Source organism: Rhea pennata, chromosome 3, assembly GCF_028389875.1.
Source record: "Rhea pennata isolate bPtePen1 chromosome 3, bPtePen1.pri, whole genome shotgun sequence".
NCBI classification, from domain to species: Eukaryota; Metazoa; Chordata; class Aves; order Rheiformes; family Rheidae; genus Rhea; species Rhea pennata.
The window spans coordinates 19646596-19670741 of NC_084665.1; the positions used below are offsets into that span (position 1 = coordinate 19646596).

Here is a 24146-nt window from a genome sequence, read left to right on the forward strand (position 1 = left end):
ACGTATTTGCTGCTCCTTGTGTCAATCAGCTGCTCATTCATCATCATTCATCAGCTGCTCCTGTCTTTAGAACGTAAAAAGTCCATTTTAAATTATGATCTCACACATTCTTTCCATAATAAGGAGGGAGATGTTTCAATATTGAGGTGCTATTGTTTTGCTTTACAGGAAGTAAAGAATGAGAAAGGAGGGACATAGTAAATATGTGAACTCTTTTCTGCTGTGAACAGACTTTGTTCTATTCAAAAACCTTTGCATTTTTTGGAGGCTGCTGGAAATTTCTTCTATTTGAAGTTTTCTCTTTGGTTGAATCAGCTTTTATGACTGTACCTCCTTAAGCTCTAGATCAGTGAGAATACCATTTGCGGAACAAAAAGAAACTTCTTCCTAGACATCTTCCAAATGCATGTGTATTCTTGGAGTCTACTGTAGTAAGTCAAACCTCACTGTCGTTATTACTGGAGAAAGCTGCTCTGTATTTGAGATCAACATGGAATTTGGTTAAGCTTAAGACAGTTGACTGAAACAGTGGCAAACTTCATCCAAAACACAGGAATATGTTGTCCCCAAAGTAAAAGTACATGTGAGCATAGATACTTCACTTGAATATTGTTTTGTGGGGTTGGTTTGTTGATGATGAATAGGTGCGTTTTAAAAACAGCAGGAGACATCAAGACTAATGTAAGAGCACTGATAGCAGGTGAAAAATTGATGAGAAGCATTTTAGACGAAGTCCTGGGCTCAAAGGACTAGAGTTTGTAAGAAAAAATTGTTTCTGTTGATAATCAGACTCTTGCTGCAGTAAAGAATACAGGACTTTACGTTCTTTTTAAGTAAATAGGACTGCTGCTCAAAATACCTTGTTCTGTGATCAGTTTTGCCTCTGGACTGAAACACCTGCCAAATTTCATATTCTAGCTAACTGCTTATATTAAAAGATGTAGAAAGAACCATCACCTAGTGATCCAAATTAAAGCAGCCCATGAATGGATTTAATTTGTGCTGATGTAAAACATCAAGGTACAGTAGAGAGTGAGGTTTAAGCAATATTTCATATTCTCCTGCAGCTTGTTCTACATCATATGGTAGTTTTATGTTTTTATAGTTTTGATCAAATCTCTCAGAGTTGTACTTAACCTCAAAGACATAGTTGCTTTTAGAAATTGTTCTCCTGTACAAAGCACAGGATTATGGCTTTATGTGGCAGATGCACATCAGGAGCTCATGAACTTTCTAACCTAGGAGCCTTTCTAAATCCATGATTTCCCTGAATTATTACATGATGTATATACTTACAAGGTTTGAAGTATTTCATTGTGAATTATTTTTGCTGTACTTTCTGACGTATAATACTGAGGGTGAATTTACAGTGATCTTTCTGTTGGTAATCTGGGAGTGGCAGAATTCTGCTGCAAAAGCTGGCAGAGAATATGGAAATGATTTAAAGCAAACCTGCCCAGCTTCTGCAAGAAGACAATGCGTTCTGCCATTCCTGTAGACTACCCAGTGTCAGTTCTTCTCTTACTTGACTGTCAAGACTACTAGCTATTCCTCAAAGATGGATCAGTGCCAAAATACTTACTGAATTGGTTTCAGCCTTTCATTGCCACTTTCTCTTAAAAATTTAGGAGTCCCAGTCTACTTACTTATCTTAAAACTTCAGGGCGTAAGTCACTTGTGAGAATAAAATCACTTAAGTGTCTACCTTTTTTGTACCAGAAGCCAGAGGACTTTGACTTTTGTCCTGACACCCACACACATATACTCTCACCTAGTTTAGTTACTATACCTCTGGAGGATGAGGTGCTGCACTCATTTTTCTTTCTACCTGTATACATGTACAGCTCCCCACATCAGATCACCCTTGCCCATCTGGGATTAGGATACTTTTTCTGTCAATTTAATATTGTTATCTGTCAAAGGAAAAGTTCCGTCTCCCTTCTAAAACATATTTAATTATGAATCACTCTGAATTTTATCTCTTTAACAGAATTTAATCTCTGTTCTTCCAATGTGTGCAGGTTTTGGTTTCAGATCATCACTTCATGGGAAGAAGGATCTGATGCCATTATTGCTTTTGACAACATTTCTCTTAGTCTGGACTGTTATTTAACAAGTAAGTTTGCCTTTAATTTGCAAGTGCTTTGTCTTTAATTAACTGTACAATTGAAATTTGGACAAGGGCTGAGACTGTGGGGAAGCGATTGAGTGTTTTCTTAAGATTCTTGAAATTTAAAGGTGTGTTTCTGAAATAACTGTGCTTAGATGAAAGAGATCTATTGAGATGTATATCTTATTAGTGGAACTGACAAGTGAATGGGTTCTGAGTTTGGCAGTAAATGGATAGTAAGACATATGGTGTGGGAGATTAAACTACCAGCTGAGATACTAGTATCACCTATCCCTGCAACCTGATCCAGGAGCCAGTCTTTGATTATAGGGAGTTCCATATGACCTGGTTTTCTGTGTGTGACAATTTTCAAAATGAATGACAGCTGGACTCTGGCATGGAAAAGTTTGGCATTCTGTGATTGACACTAACTTTGCTATAACGATGGGCACAATACTCCAGTTAAATTAGAACAAGTTTTTTTTTTGTTTTTTTTTTTTCCTTGGATTAATGCATATTTAAGTCTGAATCAGAAACTAGGTCTCCACTTTCTTCCAGCCTTGGGAAAATTTTGAGTTCAGATCCAGACTTTTTGATTGACCAGGCTCTAGAATGTGCTTAGTCCATACCTCAGCTGCCAGTTTCACCCCATTTAGATTTTTGTTGAGCATTTGTGTCTGCTTCATCTTTCATCATCTCATGCATAGTGAATTGTTTAATTCATAAATGCATTCAGTGATCTGTCATTCTATACCTCAGATCAACAGCTTGCTTGAGAATTGCTACTTAGGATGCATGAAACTTTCCCTTTGTGATGAACAGAAAAACTACCATTTCATAAGCTTGAAGCTACAACCACTGTCATCTCTAGTAACTCTGTTCAGATTGAACCAATTCCTCTTCCATCAGTAGTCAAAAAGTTTCATTTGCTTTGTGGAGTTACATTAATCTGCATTGGCTGGGGCTATGAGTCCATTTATGCAGTGATACCTCTTGGTTTCTGTGCATAAGTATGTTGTATCTCATGTTCCAGTATTTTAAGGAGATCATATAATTAGGCTGTAATTTAAAAAGATTGCATGTATTTTTACTGACTAAAAGAGAAACTTCCTAACAGTTACTAAAGATTATGTTCTGTTTTTCTGCTTTGTGTGTTCATTCATATGCTGTTCAATCCATCACTCATTTCTTTCTTTATTTTTCATTTGTAACAGTTCCCATAACAGCAATAAAAACTCAGTCTACCCTTTTCTTTCAATATTGTCCTATCCTGTGGCTGCAAGTTCATGTTCTAGCAGAGAAGCCTTCAGGTGTTACTGACCTTGAGTTTTGGATTGCATGCTGACTCAGCACAGTGATAAACCAAATTGTGACCTTTTGTTTTCTAGTCAGTGGAGAGAAGTCGTCTGGAGGTGTCACTGCAGACTCAAGCAACTTGCTTACCAATAGAGGTGGCCAGAAGTTTGGATGGGAACAAAAGCTTCTGGAAAATCTCCAGCTCAGCACCGCCCCCATTTCTGGTCCAGCAGGTAGGAAATTGTCTGCACTGCAAAGCCTTTTCAGACTACTGGGATTGCTAGCAAGTAGGGATTTCAGTTAAATGTGCTGAATGCAATATGATGCTTTTTTTTTTTTTGACCAAAGCCTTTGTTCAGACTTGTTCCCAAGTCTCTTACAAACAAAACAAAGCAGTAAAAAAAGCAAATGCTTTTAGCTGTTACCTATGACTTGGATTTTGATTGCAAACCTGTGAAAGAAAAGAACCAGAAGGAGGCTCCTCTCAAAGTAAAGATATCCAGATTGAGTACAGCATGTGGTAATCTGAACACCCATCACTAGCTAATATAGGCTTGGTTTGAAATAATACAACTTCCCCTCCTTTTCAGTAGTATTTTTATTCACTATTTTAAAACATACAGCATTACACTTTGTTTCAAAAAACATAATTTCCAGTTACTTAGAAGAGTAAGCCTTACCTGGTCAGTCTTATTCCTCTTCCCAAACCCCGGCTTCTTTTGAGGTTTATTCTCACAGTTGCTTGGCCCAGATAGAAGCAAAATCTCCTTTCCCTCCCTCTTAAAGCACCGTATTCCAGACACTTGTCTCCTCTCTCTCAAGACTAATATTGATACCCATACATTCCCAATATCTGTTTCAGGTTTTACATGTGCATTTCTGCTTCAGTCTACCCCTTTCCCTCCTTTTTGAAGTTTTTCTCCTTGATTTGATTCAGTAAGTCACTGCCTTGAGCCTGCCTGGGGGACTGTGAGGAGCAGGGGGAACCACTGAAATGCAGAGTGGCTACCAGAGAGACATGCGTTTGCTACAGCTGCCACCTTCAGCATTGTATGCAGCTATTTCTCCTGACTGAGGGCTAAAGTTATTTACCTGCCAGTTTGACTATCACTCCTCTTAAGGTAGAGCACAGGGACATAGTTGATGTATGCCTCCTTTACCTTGTCAGTACACCCAGGAATTTGTTCATGCTGCTTCCACCTCTCCCCTATCTCTGTCTTAGAAAGCTTCTTTAAATCTATTCTAAATTATGTTTTACTCTACTACCTGCCATACACTGTTGAAATACGTAAACTAGTGTTAAGTTAGCTCTGATACCAACAGCATGGTCAGTGTGGTCAAAAGCTCCACACAGTCTTTAAAGTCTACCTGAAAAGCTGGGTATATTAGCCTACTCTGTGCTGCCACAGTGGGGCAGCTGCTGGTACCTGAACTCTCTTGTAAAGCTAGCTCTGATTGTGGAGGCCCATGATACAGTCTGAAGGTTAGACTAAGAGCTGCCCTAAGGTGGAGTTTATTGATATTTTCTGTACTGAGCATTGTAAAGCAAGAAGAAGTGCAGGTGCAAAGAATGAGACAGAGGGAATGAGCTATTTTGCAAAGGATCCGGGGCTGAGTAGACCTTTACCCTGGCTGTCAAGCTTCTGTTTAGCTCTGTTAGAGGTGGTCATGTGTGAGCTTGGGCAGGTCACAAAGGTACAATTGCCAAAAAGTCCCTTAAGTTCTCTTTGCAGAACTTTTGAAATGGTGCCCTTGATTTCTGCACATCAGTTCTGTAAGTGGAGCCACCTTTTACTTCCCTGGTACTTTCAATATTACTTTTAAGTCAGTGATCTTGTGATAGTGTCCATACACAGGCACAGACTGTGGACTTCTGGCTGACTTTCCAAAACTATATCCATGTCAAGGTGATCATGTAGTTGCCTAATTCAGCTGTAGGTTTTTTTTTTTTGTTTTGTTTTTTTGTTTTTTTTTTTTTTTTTTTTTTTTTTTTTTTTTGTTCATTTATTTTTCCTGGATATCTACTGTTTTAGTAATATAAAGGCCATTAGATACCAGATTCAGATTGGAGAATGGCCTGAATTTTGGATCCAAAGTAAATCTATAAAGTGGGCGTGCAGATGTTGTGCTAGAAATCTTGTGGTAATAGGCATCTCTGAGAATTTTGTTACTTCCTACTTCTCACTAGACTGAGATGACTAGCTCTTCTACTCTCTGTCCCATCCAGAAAATCCAATTTAAAGAAGTGTTTGGGAAGTAGAAATAGTATGAGTCAAATTTTAAGGAGGTAGAAGAGAAGGTCATTGAGTCTTTCAGTAAGAAACTGAAATAATTTGTTATGAATTTGAGGCAAAGGTTCAAGGCATTCCTGTGATATCTAAGTAAGCTTGCCTTCCTGAGCTTGTTTCTCTACCCTGTTCATGGCCCTGTCTAAAATCGTCTCCAGTCCTTGGGCCTTGCAAGCACTCTTACAACAATTTCTCCCCTTTGTGCTGCTTAGAATAGGAAGAGCAGAAGTCAGAGGAGCTAAGCTGCAGCTTCTTGCAAGACCTGGATGGGGAGTTACTGCATTTCTGAGGGTCTCTACAGCACCAAATCATTTTTTTTTCTGTTGGATTGTTGAGTCCTTGCTCTCAGTAAACGCTGCAGATGCCTGTTTGGCTCTGGGCTATGCATTTTACCCAGCTTTAATCTCGTTACTTTCTGCATCCTATAATGCATTTAAGAAACCTCAGGCTGAGTCTGTCAAGGCTGTTACTTTGATGGCCACATATTTACTGTTCTGCAAGTGAACCAACAGCATCAGCGCCACCCTGAAGTCCCGAAGACCACACTAACCAATATGAGCTCAGCCAAAAGTAATTATAGGTAATGTGATCTTTTGTTTGTGTGATGGATCACAGGCTATAATATTTCCTTTTTAATAAATCATATTAAAACAATGAACTGTGTTTCTATAACTGAGGAGACAACAGGATAATAAAATACCCTGCCTAAGTCTCTGAGCCACCTCAGCCTGCCCACCAGGAAGTACAATCTGAAAGAAGGGTATCACTTTGTTTATATTACAGTAAATCTAAAGAAGGTTCATTGCTTTCAAGGGCAAAAGCCTGGATTTGTTGCTTTATAACTGAGAACAGCCTCTTACACACAGTTGCTGATTTTTCCTGTGCTTGGAAAACGAATTTTGGCAAGAATAGTAAATATTCATCACTAGTAACATCCCTGTCCTATTTGTTCTCAGGCCCTGTATACCCTGAATCATGTCTTCAACACAGCCATTGCTTATTAGGGCTTGGCATGCCTCCAGCATCTGCAGACCAACAGAAGGTTCAAAACACATAACACAGCCATGATACAAAAGATACTGAAGCTTCCAGAGATCTTTTGCCTATTGTCACGTGTAACATACGTGCTGATGAATGTGCTGTGTAGAGAATAAGATCTCAGGGCTACTACAACTAATAGTGGTGTTATTTTTTCTCAAGTTCTTTGATGCTGACTAGGACTGACACAAAATTCATGTAGGTTTAACCTCACCCAGTCACTTGTAGTGCAAGGTGGCCATTGGATAGATGGTAACAGAGCAATGCAGATTTCCTTTTCAATTAATTAGTAATATGTCATGTGGTGGAATGCCAGCTTCTTGCTGAAAGACTGCAGGTGAAGCTTGCTACTAGAAGAAACCTGCAAGAAGGCTGTAAGAAAACCTGCTTATATAAAAGGATTGGAGCAAATTTAGTGAAAATAGGATTTTTGATTGAAATAATTAAATCCGTGCAAAAGGCTCTGTGCTGTTTATTTTAATGTAAACCAATCATACTGTGGATTAGTTTTAAAATTGATTAGGTATTAGTTTAAGTAAAACTGAAAGCCACTCAAACCACAGCCTCTCTCTTTGGGGAGTTTAGCTACCAATTAAAAAGCCAATTTAAATCAAACCAATGTAATTCTTTTATAGACAAGACCTGAATGTGGGAAATTCAGGCACAGAAAAATACAGAAAGTAATAATGGGGAATTCTAGGTAAAGAAATGACTATCAAGAAGTTTGGAGGACACAAAATGGGATTCTTAGTAGAAAAAAGGAGATAACAAGACACAGAGCAATCAGGCTTTAATTAAAGATTTCTGCTGCTTCTGAATAGACTGTAAATACCATGTGTATAGCCTCTCCTTTGATGTTTGAGCTTCTCCACTGTCCCACTTACAGCTTAATAGAGTCAGGGAACACGGGACAAAAACGCGTGTTGGGAAATGAACAAAAAAGTTTACCTTTTTCCTCAAATGTTACATTGTTTTGTCCCATACAGTATGCATGCCCGCTGGCCATTATGTGGCCATGCGTTTTTGCATGAAAAGTGTCATCAGTTCATTTTCTGATCCATACTGGATTATACTTTAGCTATTATCTTCTCCCCACAACACTTAGCGGTTAGACAGATTTTGTCTTTTGCAGCAGGACAAGTTCTGTTAAGAGTACTTACATAGCTGTTTCTCGGAAGAACTCTGAGTCATATTAGTTAATCAGATGAAGGAGCTGAAAAGAACAGCAGAGTGAGTATTAAGTAAAAGAAAATTACATTTGCTTGCTCTATTTGTGCAATTTTACTAACTGAACTGTTGGCATAATGCAATAAAGATATCTGCAGAATTGTATTTTTGTATTAAGCATCAATTAACACAGTAAATGGACAGCTCACTGCTTCCCCCCCACACACAGAAGTAACATCATGAGCAGTGTTAGAAAGGGTTCAGAGATGAATGGTGAGATCTCAGATTATCTAGGCACAAGTTTGTTTATTGAAGTTTTTACACTTGCTTTCTGTGAAAGATTAAAAATAGTAGAAGTGCAACACTCGGAATCAACACACAAACACATCCCAACATAGCAAAGTTAAATTGGAATTACTGCTCTCCAAAATTAACCGTGCAGTTGAAATAAACAGAGCAACACACATTTTACACCTAAACTTAAAAGCTGCCCACTCTTTCAGAATGACAGTTTAAACTGTGTAGAAATTGCTATAAATTTCAGGAAAGCTTTTGCAATAATTATTGCAGCCTCCTCCCAAGTTGGTCTCTGTTACCCATTTTTCATTTCTATTATCCTTTGTAATTGTGGACAAACAAATTCCAAAAAATGAGTAGCCTCTTTCATTTAAGAGCCTTTACTCAAAATTCTACCTTTTATGTGAAATATAAAAGAAAAAATAAATTAATTTTCTTCATGCTGCTTTGTTAGTTTCTGATTCCAGAAGATAGCAAGAAACAAACTATTCTCATAGCTGTTCAAAGTCAACCCCTTGCCCTATTATACTGTCCACAGGTGATTTCCTGCAAGGATACTCTGATGGCGTTCCCTTTATTTGTATGGAAAAATCTAAAAGAAGAATCAAGCTTTGAGTACTTCTGTGAAATGAACCTCAGAACCAATCTGACATACATTCATTGTCACTGGAGTTTCTCATTTTGTTGAACTGAAGAATATGTCTAGGCCTTCTGTTGCATTTTTCTTCATTTAGAAAATGGAAATACTGAGTAGAAATAGTAACTCTAGAGATAGCCGAAATGCCAGCCTCATCTTAATCTAGCCATACCCATATTATAGATACCAGTATTGCCAGCAAGACTCGCTGATCTCTACCTAATATGCAGTGTGATATTCTCATGGTTATCCTATGTCCCCTTAATACCACTATATAGACATACTTAATGGTTCAAGGATTGCAATTGTGAGCACAACCACATTTACCATCCTCTTTCACACCTCTCCACCCCGGCCACCATCAAACTCGCACACTCTATTAACCTCTGACAAACTTAATGCTGGAAAAGATAATGATCTCAAATTACTGTTTGCAAGACAATATTAAACAACTGAACACAAAGCAACACTGAAAATTTTTTCCTTCTTTACAGCCATAAGCATGTTTCTTACACGTTCTTGCAGTAGTTTGTCTACAGATTTTTGGCACAGACCGATCCTAGAATTACTTGAATGCATAGCTGAGATCACTCAGTCAAGAGTATATTCCTCGACACAAATCATGATACCAATGGGATAGTTGTTTTGTTAACCTCAGTTCGAACCAGCTTAATTTAATTAATGCCAGTTAGCATGTTTAGGCCTTTGAAATACAGCTAAAAAGCTGAAGATTGATGGCATGATTCTTATGAGCTATATGTGACAGAGAAATTGCTTTCTACTTCAGCAGTACAAATGTGCTTCAGGCTTTGCTCCTTTGTATCCTGTTCATTGTTGCTTGTTCTTTGAAATAGTGCCTGCAGCAGTGCTACCTTGGGCTGGAAGTTGTGTCAGAGCCCCAAATGAATTTAAAGTCTTGGGCTTTTTTCTTTTCTTTTACAAGTGCAGGGCATCTCTCTCCTGTGCTGTGACTGAAATCCAGAGCCATTAATTATTGTGCATTTTACCTATCTAATCCGGCTATGTGAAAACTACAGATTCTGCTCTGCAAAGGAAAATAAGCATGAGTGAGCGAGTGAGCAAACATATGTATGTGTGTAAATATATAAATAAGTCTAATTTGGAAAGAAAAGTTGAGAAGGAATTTTTGAAATCTATTTCAACAGAGCTAAAGTTGCGTTTCTTGCAAAATACTGTGGATGGGACCTTAGCATTTTGCTGGGGAGACTGCCAGGGAGGCAAGACAGGTATGTGCGTGAAGGTATAAGGGGTCAAATATTTGTTCCCAGGTTTCCAGTGAATGTGTGAATTCCATCAGGTGAACTGCTGTATAAATTATTAATTGAAATGTATTACCCCAATTCTGAATTTCAGTGCAATCTTCATTTCTTTTATTTTTCCCCTTAAATGGGAATTTTCAATTTTTAAATGCATTTAGCGTCTTATTCACATCTCTCAAAAGCAGAACATACTAGAGACCCCACATTTGTCTACCTGTTAGTTTTCATCATGGGAATGCTCAGCTGTTTCTGGAAACTAGGCATCTGTAACTTGTGTGAAGTTGGGCAAACTTTCAAAACCTACTGGTTGTTTGAGAAGATTTAGACCAGAAAGTCCTGCTTTTTGGCAGCTATCCAGAGGGTGAATGTGAGGTATTGCCAATGATACCCTGTCACGTACTGCAGAACAGAGGAGAGGTGTGCTGTGCATTATGTGACAGATCTATGCTTTTGTCTTAGCTGCTTAAGGAGTTTCAGTTCAGTGCTGCTGCTGCTTTACTCTTTGGAGATCAAAGTTGTGCTTAAAATTGAATTATTGTAAAGTGCTGTGGCATGCAGCAACCTGTAAAAATGTTCTCTGTAAGCTCGTGAGACACCGAAGTCATTTCTAGAGTCTGAAGAAAATCAATCCTTTGCAGGGAGTGAATGGCTGTTTTAATTTTTAAAAGCGAGGGGGACAACTAAGGCAGACAGGACTTTGAGAATGTTTTGATACTGGGTTAGTGGTTTAAGATTTTTGGCTACTGTTGCATTTTCAAATTAAAGATTGGCTTTGTGGGATTTTCAAGAGGGCAGAGAGAGGGAAGTCTGAGGTTTTTAGTCTGAATCCAAAATTGTAACTAAAAGCTCTCTGTCCTTATTATGTTGAAATGAAAGGTGACTTTTTCCCATGCCATATTTTGTCTGATTTAATTCAGCGACAAAGCTGTTACATGTTGGACTGTTTTTTGGTGTAAAATATGGAAGAGGACATAAAACAGGAGGAAGACTGTTGTTTGCAAGTCAATACAAAAGTGACAAATGAGAGAACATCGAACACATGGCTGTAGGTTTTACTGAAATCTTCACTTCTTCAGTTGGCTACTATCTTCCCATAGACTTCACTTGGGCCAGGCTTCCTCCTGCTGTGTTTTCTGTGAATGTCACTATCCAGCTCTGCTACTTCTGAAACTTGTCTTCCCCCATTCCTGTCTACCATGTCTTTTTGCATGTACCTGAACTGAGCAACTAAATAGATGTGTTAGCACTGACTGCACTAGCTGCAGCACCTGAGATGCAGGATTTATAAGTTTCCATATATCAATGCATTGATACATCAGGACTGCTTTTGAAATCTAAAGTGGTGCCTCCTGTGTTCAGACTCATCTGCGGGTGCTTTAGATCATGCTCCCTGGCACAATGTATCTGTGGCTTTTCAATTCCGCAGACCTCTCAGACTCTATTTTAAAAGCTGGATTCTAAGAGCTTAGATGCACGTTCCCTCATTTTTAATAACCAGCACTATTTGATCCTACCATGATACTGTCTCTGCACTTGAAGTGAGCACCCCCTACTCTGTTAAAGAAGCAGAAAATATAAAAGTTTTTCTGGTTGCTTTAGTTCAAAGTCTAGAGGCCTAATGTATAGCAGGAGGGCATTGTTTTCTGCTCCACAAGGGCATTGGGCTTTTTAAGGAGAGTGTGTCATTAAGAAGCATTTTGGAATAATTATGCAGTTTTTTGATCCCACTGTCCATGGAACCCAGAGCTGCCAGTGTCAGGTCTAGCTACAGTGTATGTTACATGTGTGATAATCTAGAGATATTTTTGTCAAGGTCTGGTAAGCAGTTAATTGTCCCCTTCAAGGTCACCTGCCCCTACCTTTGGGAACACGTTTAGTGTTTCACAGGAGACATCAGAATGGCTTCTTATTGTTCCAAACAAAGACACTTAACCTGCCTGCTTTACTGAACATGTGTTTCAGTGCAGCTGGCTTAGCCCGCTGGGATACTGCAGTGTTAAATCACTGTGATAGCTGACAGCATGAGTCTTTCACCTTAACATTTTGTATGGGGTTTGCTTTAGTTTGGGTTTTTTCTGCAAGAAAAATAATAAACTGAAGTAACTTCTGGTGCAAAACTGACAGTATTTATAGGATCAGAGTTGCTGAAGTATTGTGCAGAAACTCTAGCCAGTACTTTGCATAGGAACCTTTAGCCACTACTTGCTTTCTTAGGGGCTTTTCATGGTGGTCAGGGAGTATGGAGGAAGTGTTTGTTTTTCCATTAGAGGCAGAAGAGGAGAGGAGAACTCTACCATTTTCTATCTATTGATTTTAATTTTATACTACTATCCATTGCTGAAGGATTTGAAAAATAAATAAGTATATAATCTTAAATATAAAATAAGTAGCAATAGCAAAATCCCTATCAGTCCCTTGCAGGAGAGTTTTGAGGAGGGGTGGTATAGATTTCAGAATGAAAAGGAAGAGCTTACTCTCTCAGCACTACTTAGATTGGGAAGCTTTCATAAAGCAGAAGGTTTTTCATTATTCTTAGAAAAGTGGAGATTATATTATGAATTTTTTTTCAGGAATACTAGCCACTTTATTTCATAAAGTCCTACCAATGTTTGATCCATTTTATCCATTGAACTGTTTTTACAATAAATTTAGCCCAACTTCAGAATTATTCTATGAAAAAGAAATTGGGATCTTTTACTTGGCTAAATTATTATGTTTCCTTGTATTTGTGGTTGGCAATCCCCTCCAGTAACATTTGTGGTAGAATTCCTCGCCTCTCAAATCGCATACACATTTTGACCATCATTTCCAGGCTGGATCTGCTTTAGACAATCACTCAAAATACCAGGAAGCAGTTCAAACTAATGCTGTCACTATCTGAGCTACTTAGTGCTATCACTGCTGGAGTCTGCATATGCTGTATTGCATTAGTGGGAGTGGAGGAAAAAACACTGCCTTTGACAAAGCCATAAGGAGGATGAGCAGATCCAACATCATTTGTAGAAGTAATGCTCTCTATGTGTGTTTCAAACCTTCAACATTTAGTGGCAATGGGCAGCTAATGGAGTTGAAATATTTTCTATTTTCATATGAAATATTTTCTAGTATACTTGCAAATATCTTAGAGTAGGTTTTACAAGAGCATTGTGGTCTTGCTGGCCCTGGTAGTGAAGCATTTTGGAAAAAGATTGCATTTCAGCCTCCTGTATTCAAAATGGGCTTTGTGTAGATTTGTGAGGCATACATCAGAAAAATTTTATTTTAGAAATCTACTTAGACAGGCCTAATACTTCCAGTTGGCAAAAATTACTGCAGTAGGGATGTGTTGAGTTACACCCACAGATTTAACCTAGATCATGCAGGGCTGAATGCTTTTATACAGGCCTCAGTTATCTCAGGTGTCTTGCCTTCTCTTGTGAGTCAATTATGTGGAACATTCATATAATTATTCAAAATGTAATCAATTTATTGTCACAATCTAAGCACTGATGTATATACAGGTTTTTATCTAGTTAGCAGCTACTTTTGTATGTGAAATAGATTCAATAATCAAATGACTGCAGAAGCTGAAAGGGCTAAAATGCATCCATCTTGAGGTTGTGAGACTGCACTTTAACAGCCCAGAGCCTGAGACTTGGGTGGTCTGTATTGCATTTTACTTCTGCCTACTTTATGATCTTTGCCTTTTTTGAGACTTAGAAAAATTAGAGACATATTCATAGTTGTGATGGTTTTGAGGGGCTGTAGATGAAAATTTGTTTTATATTGACTGTGCAGTGCTATGAGACTTCTGAAAATTCCATGTTTGTTCTAGTCAAAATCTCAGGTGTCAGGTTCTTCTTTTGCTTCAAGTGACAAGAGAGAGTGAATAAAGAGCAGAACAGTTATTTGATTTTTACATATTCAGAGCTTACTTTGTATATATCCTCATTTCAGATCACTGGTTGTTCACAACATGTGGTGCCAGTGGACCCTATGGGCCCACACAGAGCCAATGCAACAACGCCTACAGGAACTCCAACCTCAGTGTGATTGTAGGTGCTGAGGGGATTCTCCAAGGCATTCAGATCTGGAGAGTACCAGCAACTAACACTTACAGGTAAGGGAACGGTCTGTTATTCTCATGATATATCTTTGGCTCTGAAATTTCTCCCAACTACATATACAAACTAGGTATATATGAAATATTAGAAAGTATTACTCAAAAACTTGGCAGATCTGCTTGGATTTTACTTCTCCCTGATACTGTGATTTCCAGCCTTTCTAGTCTCAGATTTGTTGTCTAGCAGATGCAGCAGCAAGCCTGCTTGAAAAAATGGGTTAGAAATATGTTATGCAAATTTTTCTGATTGTTAAACAGTTAATTTTTTTGGACTTTTATCTTAAACAGAACCTAATTTTTTGTGAAACAAGGTAGAAGGGACAGTAAGAGAAACAATTTTAGGGAGAGAAATCTTCAGCGTAGTTAGTTATAGTTTGAGAAAGCTTTATAAGAAACTGAGAACTGGCCCCTAGGCAAAAGGATGTGCATATCCTATATCCTGTCAGTTGAACTCTAGGATCAGAATGGGTTTTCCCCACTGTTTACCTGGTGTAGGAGGTACAATCATAGGTCAGTATTTCTTAAGGGATAGTTGGCATCAGGCTCTGCTCAGCATCCTGGTTGTTTTGACTCTGTGTATATTATGCAGAGCTTGCAAGTCTAGCTCACCAGTGTAGAATTGATTTTGGAAGCCAGCCACCTAAATGTTAGGCTTTGTGATACGAGGGGTTATAATGCTTAAATCTCTCTGCGCAATTATCCTCAAAGGCAGATGATCAGATACAGTTCAAGGTCATTTGATCAGATTTTTACCAATCATTTTTTCTTGTTGCTCTTGCTGGGGAAAGAATTACAATTGAGCCCACTGCATCTGAACAGTAACATCAAGCCATTACATGCATCAGCTTGTAAGCAGAACTGTCTGCTAGAATCAATGACTCTCTAGTGATTTCTCTGCAGCATTCCCTATTGAAACTGGTAATAGTATGATGGACTTTTAAGCAGAACTCTCCACCAACGACTTTGGACAAATTTCAGTTAAAACTTATATGTGCCTTCTGTTTTCTCTTTTTTGTTGTTGTTGTTGTTGAAAAAGAATAGTAGTACTGGGGGTCGATGTCAGTCTCTAATTGTAGTCTGCTGCAAAGCAGTTTTGAGAAATTGATTAGGCTACTAGGCTAGGCACAAGCCCTGCCTGAGTACCTCTTACCACAAGGATTGATGGTAATGAAAAAGCGCTAATGATACTATCAAAAAATGAGTTGCCTGAGGTAAATAGAATTTTTCAAGACTGGCATTCAGTAAATATGGATATAAAGTATAGCCCAAAAGAGAAGAGGCAGTAAACTTACAACATTGTCATTACTTTAATATCACAGCCCAAGGAAGAGTCGAAATTCCGGTACAACTCTGGGCTGATTTTTGGTGCGCAATACAAACCTCGGGTGAAATGAGACTCCTGCAGGAATACTGAAGTTCTGTAAACCTCCTAATTGACTTTTAGATTCTATATAGATAATAAAGGGCTAATGTCATTGGTAACTTATGTATAACTGGATGACATTCTCTTCTGTACCTCTTAAGGCTATAGTACAGGTTCACAGCCTGGGGAAAGGGTAAGCTATTATGAGTTTAAATTAACTTGACATCTGCCTGACTCTGGGCTGCTGAAGGGGCAGGAGAGACCCCCTGGGAAAATGTTAAGTTGCAATGGCAATTCCCAGAGTCTGGACCCACTGTCTGTGTTTAGCTCTTCCCTAAGGCCTGCTGAACTGAGGATCATGGAAAGCAGTCTGATAGCCATCTCCAGTATACCTGACCCAGAGATAAAACTCTCTAGCTGGTTATTGCACTCTGAAAAAGGCCATTATTATGCCGTATGTGTTTTACACTGTGTAAGTTAGAGAAGGAGTTACATTCCTGATGTTTACTTAAGAAGATTGTTTGAACAGAAGGTAGAATGTGCTTTAATAAAACACAAAGAGAAGAAGCATAGCTCTTCACAAAACTCTGCTAGCACAACCTTACCACACTCAGAAAAACCCACCATCTGCGAAGGTCTGGGTAAGCTGCCACAGGCAGGCTGCTTCATGTGCCTGTGCTGATAGGTACAAAAGCAGCTGGTTTGCTCCCATGGGACTGCACATAGTATATAAAAATATTAGGCAATATTAAAGTACTTTTTTTCAGATTTCATTCTAAGCATACAAAAGATCTTACCATTTCTCTATATCTAAGGCTCTGATCAAGTATGGGAGAAGTGAGCAAGTTATACTTGCTGCCATCCATTATCGAAGTTCTTCCTGTTTCAGAAACAAGACCTGTTGGTCTGTTTGCTACTTGCCCCATCTGATGTCACTTTCACTGTCCTGTCTCTTCTCTGATCCCTTCTTGATAAGGTAGAACAAAAGCACAAGAAGGTAGAACACAAGAAGATATTCTAGGGTAGCCAGCCTTGGCACCACATTTTCTCAGGTTCTCAAAACTATCTCCGGTGTTTCCTATAATCTATGCATATAGAGATGGAATTTTTTTCCAGCTCTGCTTTGCATAGCCAGTGCCCTTTGCTCATCTTGATCCTTCCTGAAGACAGAGTTTTCTTTTTCAGTTCCTACAAATACCACAGTAAAAGAAAAGGAAGAAGACAATGTGAGGTAATCTATGTTCTGGTTACCTCTGCTCAAGGTGGTCTGAATCTTCTCTTCTGTAAAATAAAGGTATGCTTAAGGAGAATGATTCTTGTTATAACTTGAAGACAAAATAACCATCTGTTTAAATAGTGAATACCCACTTTGAACAAAGAATGACTGTTACTGAATCTGCCATTTTTTATTTGCCTGCAGCTTTTGAACGAGGCAGAAATGGGTTCTCTTGAACTTCCTGACATCATTGCTTGTATGCAAAATCTGTTCATACACAGAAAAATATGGCCCCTAATTGCAGATGATTAGCCTTGCCAGCTTGCCATGCCTGATAGTGCATCTCATTAGCCATTACAAAATTTTACATCAAATCAGCTTAGTGTCTTCAGATTCACACAGCATCTGTTCAGGAGAGCCCAGTGCTGTGTCCATCAGTTTCTCTGCTGGCTCCAGTGCAGCCTTACTGAGGAATGATTGCTTTGGTTATCAAGAATGGCATGAACATTATCATGTTGCATTGCAAGGACCTACTCTGCGTCATGAGGCACTTGATGCACCATAGATGCTTCGACATCGTAAGTGCTCTGTGCTTACTGCTTGGAGCAGTATCACAATTTGAGCTCTTCATGCTAATTGTTAAAGCAAGAAGTTTGGTTGAAAGAAAGCTGGTGTCCTATGGGAGGTTGCCATCCCAACCTGTTTAGAGCATTCATGCACCATGGGCACTGCTAAGTTTCTGCTTGTAGCCTATTTGCATGCAGGGCTGTGCTGGGCAAAGCACCAACTATGTGCTAGAGGAAAGAAGGAATTTAAGGAAGAATACATTTAACGTAACTGGTAGGAAGCTGAGAGGAAATTTTGATTCTCAGCCCTGCAGACTTTGCTCGCACATTCCAGGTTGAATTTTACTGTAATGGAAGTAACTGTCAAACTACTAAAGTCAGTGGAGAATCACCTGCTTATGTCAAGTTTGAAATGAGTCTGTTGTACCCTTGTTCACCTACTAATAAAGTCATGTGACTGTGTATTTTTCTTAAAGTTGAGATGTGTGTTTTGCCGTGATCTTTGTGAAGTGCTTTGAAATTCTTGGATGAAAGCTGCTTCAAATATGTAAATTGTTCGTACACCTAGAAAGAGAGAGGAAGAATCTGAGCAACATAGTTGCACAGTCAAATCTTCGGATACATCAGCAGCAGTAAGGACCTCTGTACCTTGACTGCTTGAAGTAAAAGTCTCAGTGCTTAATTGAGACTGCGGCAACCTCAACAACCTCCATGTGCAACCTAGTTGGAGACAGTGTGACACTTCTGCTGACTATAAGTTAAGCCAGAGAGCTTTTGCCTTCTTTATTTACTGCAGATAGTGGTGTGTCCATCTACTCTTCTATGTTCCTCTGGTCCTGGGAATAGGAGAGTAGGAGAGCTTTTTCCCATCTGGTCCACGCTACCAGGGGCAGTTACGCTGCTTTCTCAAATCTCTTCCAGTCAATCTCGTGCACAAAGTTCCCTTTAGCCATCAGTTCTTCTGCTTCTGCTTCTGTTCTTTTTTTTTTCTTTTCTTTTCTTTTTCCTACAAAGCTCTCAAGGTATACTTCCAGAGAAATAAAAGGGTTCATATATTAAAGTTTGAAACTCCAAGGCCTTGCTCGCTCACTGGCTTAGCAAATGTTTACCCAAGAGTCAATGAGTGGAATAAGCTGTTATGCAGCTGCCCCAGTTCTTCTGTGCTAAACAGAAAACCTTGGTCTTCAAGCTTTGGGTTTGGACATAGAATGTAAGATCTTTGGGGCAAGGCCCTGTGAGACTGTGTTCAGAGCACGCAGAACATGCGCAGAAATGGCTTGTACTACATCCTACCTGCCTCAGGCAAATCTGATGCCAGATTTTTGTTTTCTTTTTCCTGCAGCATCTCTGGCTATGGAGCTGCTGGTGGGAAAGGAGGGAAGAACACCATGGTGCGGTCCCATGGCGTGTCCGTATTGGGAATTTTTGACCTCCAGAAGGATGATACTTTGTATATCTTGGTGGGACAGCAAGGTGAAGATGCTTGTCCTAGTGTAAGTGATTGCCCTTTCTCTTTTACCTTTATCTCTTCTGCAAATCTTTAGAGGTTTTTGTTTGTTTGTGGAAAAACATTGTCTTTGAGGATTATACAGTTTTGAGAATTGAGGGTTCGGGGGATTATGTGGTTTTGTATTGTATGGTTCAAGGGATGGCTATATTTTTACTAGTGGGGCATGAATGTGAAAAGATGAAGTACCATGTCACTATGCTTACTTCCTCTTTCAAGGTTCAGGCCCCATTAGTAAACAGTGGGGGTCTCTGATTGATCTGCATATCTCAAAGCATCTATGTGGGTTTGGGAAAAAAGACAACCCTGCCTTCCTGTCTTTTGGAAACCAGTCTTCAAGACTGACTTCACAGGGCTTCGTCTTTTCTCTGCTGTTGAGCTCAGCCCTTCCACTATCATAATACCCTGCAGCTCTGGAGAGATCCACCTCAAAGGGCCCGTTTGGTTATGCTCTGTATGTGAATAGAGAGACAAATTACTACTGATTTTTGTATTACTAACTACACATCGCAGCAAATGAGAGAGAGAGTTGCAACTTCTGCCCATTGCAGACACAATAATATATTAATATTTTAGTATTAATTTCTTTGGAAGATAAAGTAATAGGAGATTCTTAGGGAAGAAACTAAGCATAATCTGATGAAATTTGACCTACAGGTTCGAGCTGGGCAGTTAGATGCTATTCCATTTCTGGAATAGCATCTGTTACATGGCTGGCATCCAAGATGTGAAATCTAAACTGTCTTTCACAGCAGAGAAAGGTTGAAGGATGTAGGAAAGAGTGGTTCTCAAGGCTGGGTGCTGAAGTAAATAATGTTAAAACTAGAATAATACACATCTGTGAACAAACCATTCGTATGAAGCCTCTTAGAAATGAGAAATGTGCTAGCTAACATCTATAACTAGAACGTTCAAGCTCAATATAATATATGGACCCATTAAATTGCAGACCACTATAATCTTAGTGAGAATTTATTGAGTGCTAATGTAATTCTTTCATTGAAGCAAAGAGATTGCATTGACTTGTAGAAGGGATTTTTACTAGATTGGATTGTAATCAGTTATGTCTTTGCCATGAAGGGTGTTTTTTTTTTTTTTTTTTTTTTTTTTTTAATTCAGTTGTAATCTAGTGGCTCCTCTGGGTCATTGACTTTGTCATTTGATTAATCATCCCTACCCAATTCCAAATCAATTAAGGATTGGGAAGATTGGGAGAAAGGAGGATTTTTCAGGTCCATAGACACGTGCTCGCACACAAAGTGGATGCCATTGGTTCTCTCGCACGTCCTGGGACTCATTTTATGGTCAACAGAACAGTTCGTAACTTGAGGACTATGTTTTTATCAGGTTCCTGTTCCAAAAGGGGACATACATGTAAACATAAAGAAGGCTAGTTCTACTATAGCAGATATTTGTATTTTTTTCATTTAAATCTCGTTAACTTAGTGAGTACAGTATGCATAACAAGACAATGTTATTCAGCTGAAACTTATAAAATAAAATGAACCAGAAGCAGAGCTTGCAATGTAAAAATATCCACAGCATGGTCCTGCTTGTCATGCACTTTAATGCTCTGATCTTGATTTAACACTGGAGCAGCAATTACCTTTCTTAGGTCATAGTCTGAAAGTACTTTGAAATGATGGTTTAATGTTGTGTTTGAAAGAAGTTGGTGAATTCAGTGGTTTTCATGATACAGAAGATTCATTACATTTGTTGCTAATTGGTAGAGAGAAAAAAACTACTAACTAGGGAATATGGAGGCTTTCTAATTAGGTATTTTCTTTAACATCATGTCAACTCTGCAATTAAAGGCGGGACTGCTGCTATTATGGTAGGCTTTGAACTAGCTAGCTCTGGTAATTACAGTAAAATTGCTGCTGCAGCACAAGCTTCACATAAACAGCAAAAGTTGCTTAGAAGTCTAGATAAATACTTAAGTGTCTAAGCTATGCTGAGCTCATTGCTACCGTCGATACTATGACCATCTAGGTTAAAACTAGATCTGGTATGTGCACGTGAGCTACAGATCTTAGCTGTGACCAAAGTGTGTTGGCTGCCTGGCCCTGGCTGGTGGGGCACTGGAATAGAAGTAAAGAAACCTCCGTTTTCTCTCTGACTCTGCCGTTTGACTGCTGAGAAATCAGGCAAGTAGTGTCATCTCGGAGTTCCTCCCTTCTCCAACTTGTGAAATGTGGATGGTTAATGCTAGCAAGCACTTGCCATGATTTCTACTGTCATGTGTGTAAAGAGCTTGTGGAGCATTTGTATATGGTAATAGGTAGCAGCACTGAACTCACTTGATAATTGTTACATTAAAATGGTAACAAATGTTTCTGAACAGTGTTGGAGCAAAAAGTGAGATTCTTCTGGAAAAGTGTTTGCTTCTATTCATTTTTGCTGGAGTACAGTGTGTTAGACCAGAGGTTTGGGAGGGTGAAGGGATCACGAGGCCTGGGTATATAAAAGGACATGGAGATTTCTTATCAGAATTCCATTCTGTTCTTCTGTTTGCAGACTAATGACATTATACAGAAAGTCTGCATTGGAGAGAACAATGTGATTGAAGAAGAGATACGTGTGAACAGAAGTGTTAATGAATGGGCAGGAGGAGGTGGAGGTGGGGGAGGCGCAACTTACATATTTAAGGTATGGAAACATAGTCCCTGAGCACCTTCATCATGTGTACATCCTGCTGTTTCCTCCAGTATCACAGCCTGAAATGCATGAGAGTCCTTTAGACGGATCTGGGAAAGGGACATCAAAGTGAGATCTGGGTATGCTTCATTTCCAGTTGGTAGTTGCAGTGAGCTAAGAGGGCTCTTCACACCTTTTAGAAGTGCTGCTACATAGGGTGACTGTGTTTGCTTGAATGGCTTTAAATGGGTTTAATCTCCAGCTACAGGATTTGGTTTATGCAATATGACAACATAAGAAAAGTTGAGGATACGTTTTGTTCTCAAGGCAAGCCTGCACCCAAGGGCCCCTGGTCTTCGCTGTAGGTCCTTGTCATATGCTGGCTGAGTCAGTACTCATTCTGAACACCAGCTTCAGGTGTTAATAATATCTGTAGATCAGATCAGCCCGCTGCTACATAATTCTGCCTAACTCTGCGTGCTCAGTGTAGCAATTCCTTACCAGTGGAGACATTGTATTGCACTAGATAGAACAGTGTCACTTAGAGATGTTTCATTTGATGAAATTCATCAGATGATAACATTATAAGCTTTATAAGAGCCATCAGCACTGTAGGAACAATTCAGAAAACTGCTGATGCCACTGTTCTTTGCTACGGATTTGGTAGGACTAGTGCTATTCATTAATCTTTCTGATGTGGATACATAAATAATGCAATGGTAATTTGTACTGTTCAGCAGTCCTGGATGGCTGCTTAGTGCAACATGCAGTAACTAGTGCATCGCTGAACTTACATTTGCATATCTGACTCAATCTAAACACTGCCTTTATTTCTGAACTTGTTAAGATGGAGAATGGAGAACCAATCCCCTTGATAATAGCTGCAGGAGGTGGTGGCAGAGCCTACAGGGCCAGAACAGACACATTTCATCCAGAAAGACTGGAGAATGATTCCTCTGTTCCAGGGCTGAATGGAAATTCAGGAGCTGCAGGTAAGGAAAGCTTATTCTTTTTAAGAAAAAATGTGTGAATGTGTGGTACTCCCTCATACAGTGGAGGTAAAACACATGAAAATACTGTTCCAGGAGACCATGGAATTAAAACATAGATGCTAATGTAGGATGTGTCCATAGTGCAGGATAATTGGCCTGAATGAGGATATCAAAGAGGATGTAGACACAGGAATGCAACATTCTCCCAGAATAATATGGTACCTCAGATAAAAAAGTTGGTTTGGCATGGGAGTCTGCTATGCTGATGAGGCCATCTTGCCCCCTGCACTGTTCTGTGCTGTGTAGACATACTCAGAGTTTCCCTGGCTTTTGTGGAAAGAGCATAAATACACCCTGGCTAGCAGTCTCTGTGAAGAGACCTTGGACTGAACAACCTGCAAAGCTGAAAGTGAGTCACTGGTGAGTATGCTTTATTTAGAGCAGGGCTGGGATGTGTTTTCACAGCCTTCCACTAAATTGCTTTTGTTCTACATCAGAACTGACATACGCATTTTTCAACAGTATTTTTTACAAAAAAAAGAAGGGGAAGGCTCTGTAAGCCAAAACCAATTGGTCTGGGAGTAGGGAGGTGTATCGTTCTACATTTTCCAAAGAAAATACTTTTCATACCACTTGAATGGTGGGTGGGAAAAGGTGCAGATGATTGTTGTGGTGAAAAGCCATACAGAAAGGTTACCGTAGCGCTATGAAGCAAGCTTGTATCTTCTTCTAACCAAGAAATGAGATTCTTTCTTTCAGCTGAGATGCTTTGAATGAGTGTTCATTCTGCAGATCCCTACGTTGTGTTTTTTACATTAAAATAACCCTTGCCTGGACCTTTTCTCTTCTCTTAACTGCAGGTGGTGGAGGTGGCTGGAATGATAACACTTCCTTCCTGTGGTCAGGAAAATCCTTGCTGGAAGGTGCTACTGGAGGAAGATCCTGCCCCCAGGCCATGAAGAAGTGGGGGTGGGAGACAAGAGGGGGTTTCGGAGGGGGTGGAGGGGGGTGCTCCTCAGGTGGAGGAGGCGGAGGATATATAGGTAAAGTGGCTTCATGTTCAAGGTGTCCCTTCCCTTCCTTTAGTGCTAATGGTCAGCGAAAGGCTGATAAATAATTCTCCTGTAGTTAGATATTTGACTGTTATGTAATAGTATGTCTGTGTGTTGCCTTTTTAGCACTAGATGAACGTATGATATTTAGTCTTTGAGCAAATAGCTAGATGTCAGTCCTTCAACTGTAATCCTGGCTTTACACTCTGAAAAATGGGCCATCAAGATCCTACTGTGATTCTTGAACCTTCCATTTCTGGTTTATAGAGCTGAAGAAATAGGCTATGTGCTCCTATTACCAGCACCTGTATTTTGAGTACTTTGGTCATGTAGACTGGCAGCCAGGCATTACGTCAGGGGAAAGACGTAGCTTCATCTATGCTACCCTGCTCTGAGTAGGCCTCAGTCCTACACAGATGGTCTCCAGGGTTAGAGTGGCTCCACTGTCATTTGGTACCTGTGATCAAGCTGCCAGCCAGGACCCTTCTTAATAATGAGTGGTGTTGACTTCAGTCAACAAGGAACTAGTTTCATGTGCAGCAAGTTTCAGGATAGCTGTCAGATGGCATTATATTGATTACTCCTGGTGTAGGCCAGC

At 39.5% G+C, this 24146-nt stretch overlaps 1 protein-coding gene across 1 annotated transcript in view; it reads left to right on the forward strand.

Annotated features, from left to right (window-relative positions):
- The window catches only part of ALK (ALK receptor tyrosine kinase), a 319150-nt gene that overhangs the window by 270287 nt on the left and 24717 nt on the right, over positions 1 to 24146 (forward strand). Inside the window, exons 13-19 of the mRNA XM_062573543.1 lie at positions 2022 to 2116; positions 3499 to 3639; positions 14050 to 14212; positions 18703 to 18853; positions 21385 to 21516; positions 22352 to 22496; positions 23357 to 23539. Coding sequence (XP_062429527.1) covers positions 2022 to 2116; positions 3499 to 3639; positions 14050 to 14212; positions 18703 to 18853; positions 21385 to 21516; positions 22352 to 22496; positions 23357 to 23539 — 1010 coding nt within the window. The remainder of the gene's footprint in view (positions 1 to 2021; positions 2117 to 3498; positions 3640 to 14049; positions 14213 to 18702; positions 18854 to 21384; positions 21517 to 22351; positions 22497 to 23356; positions 23540 to 24146) is intronic.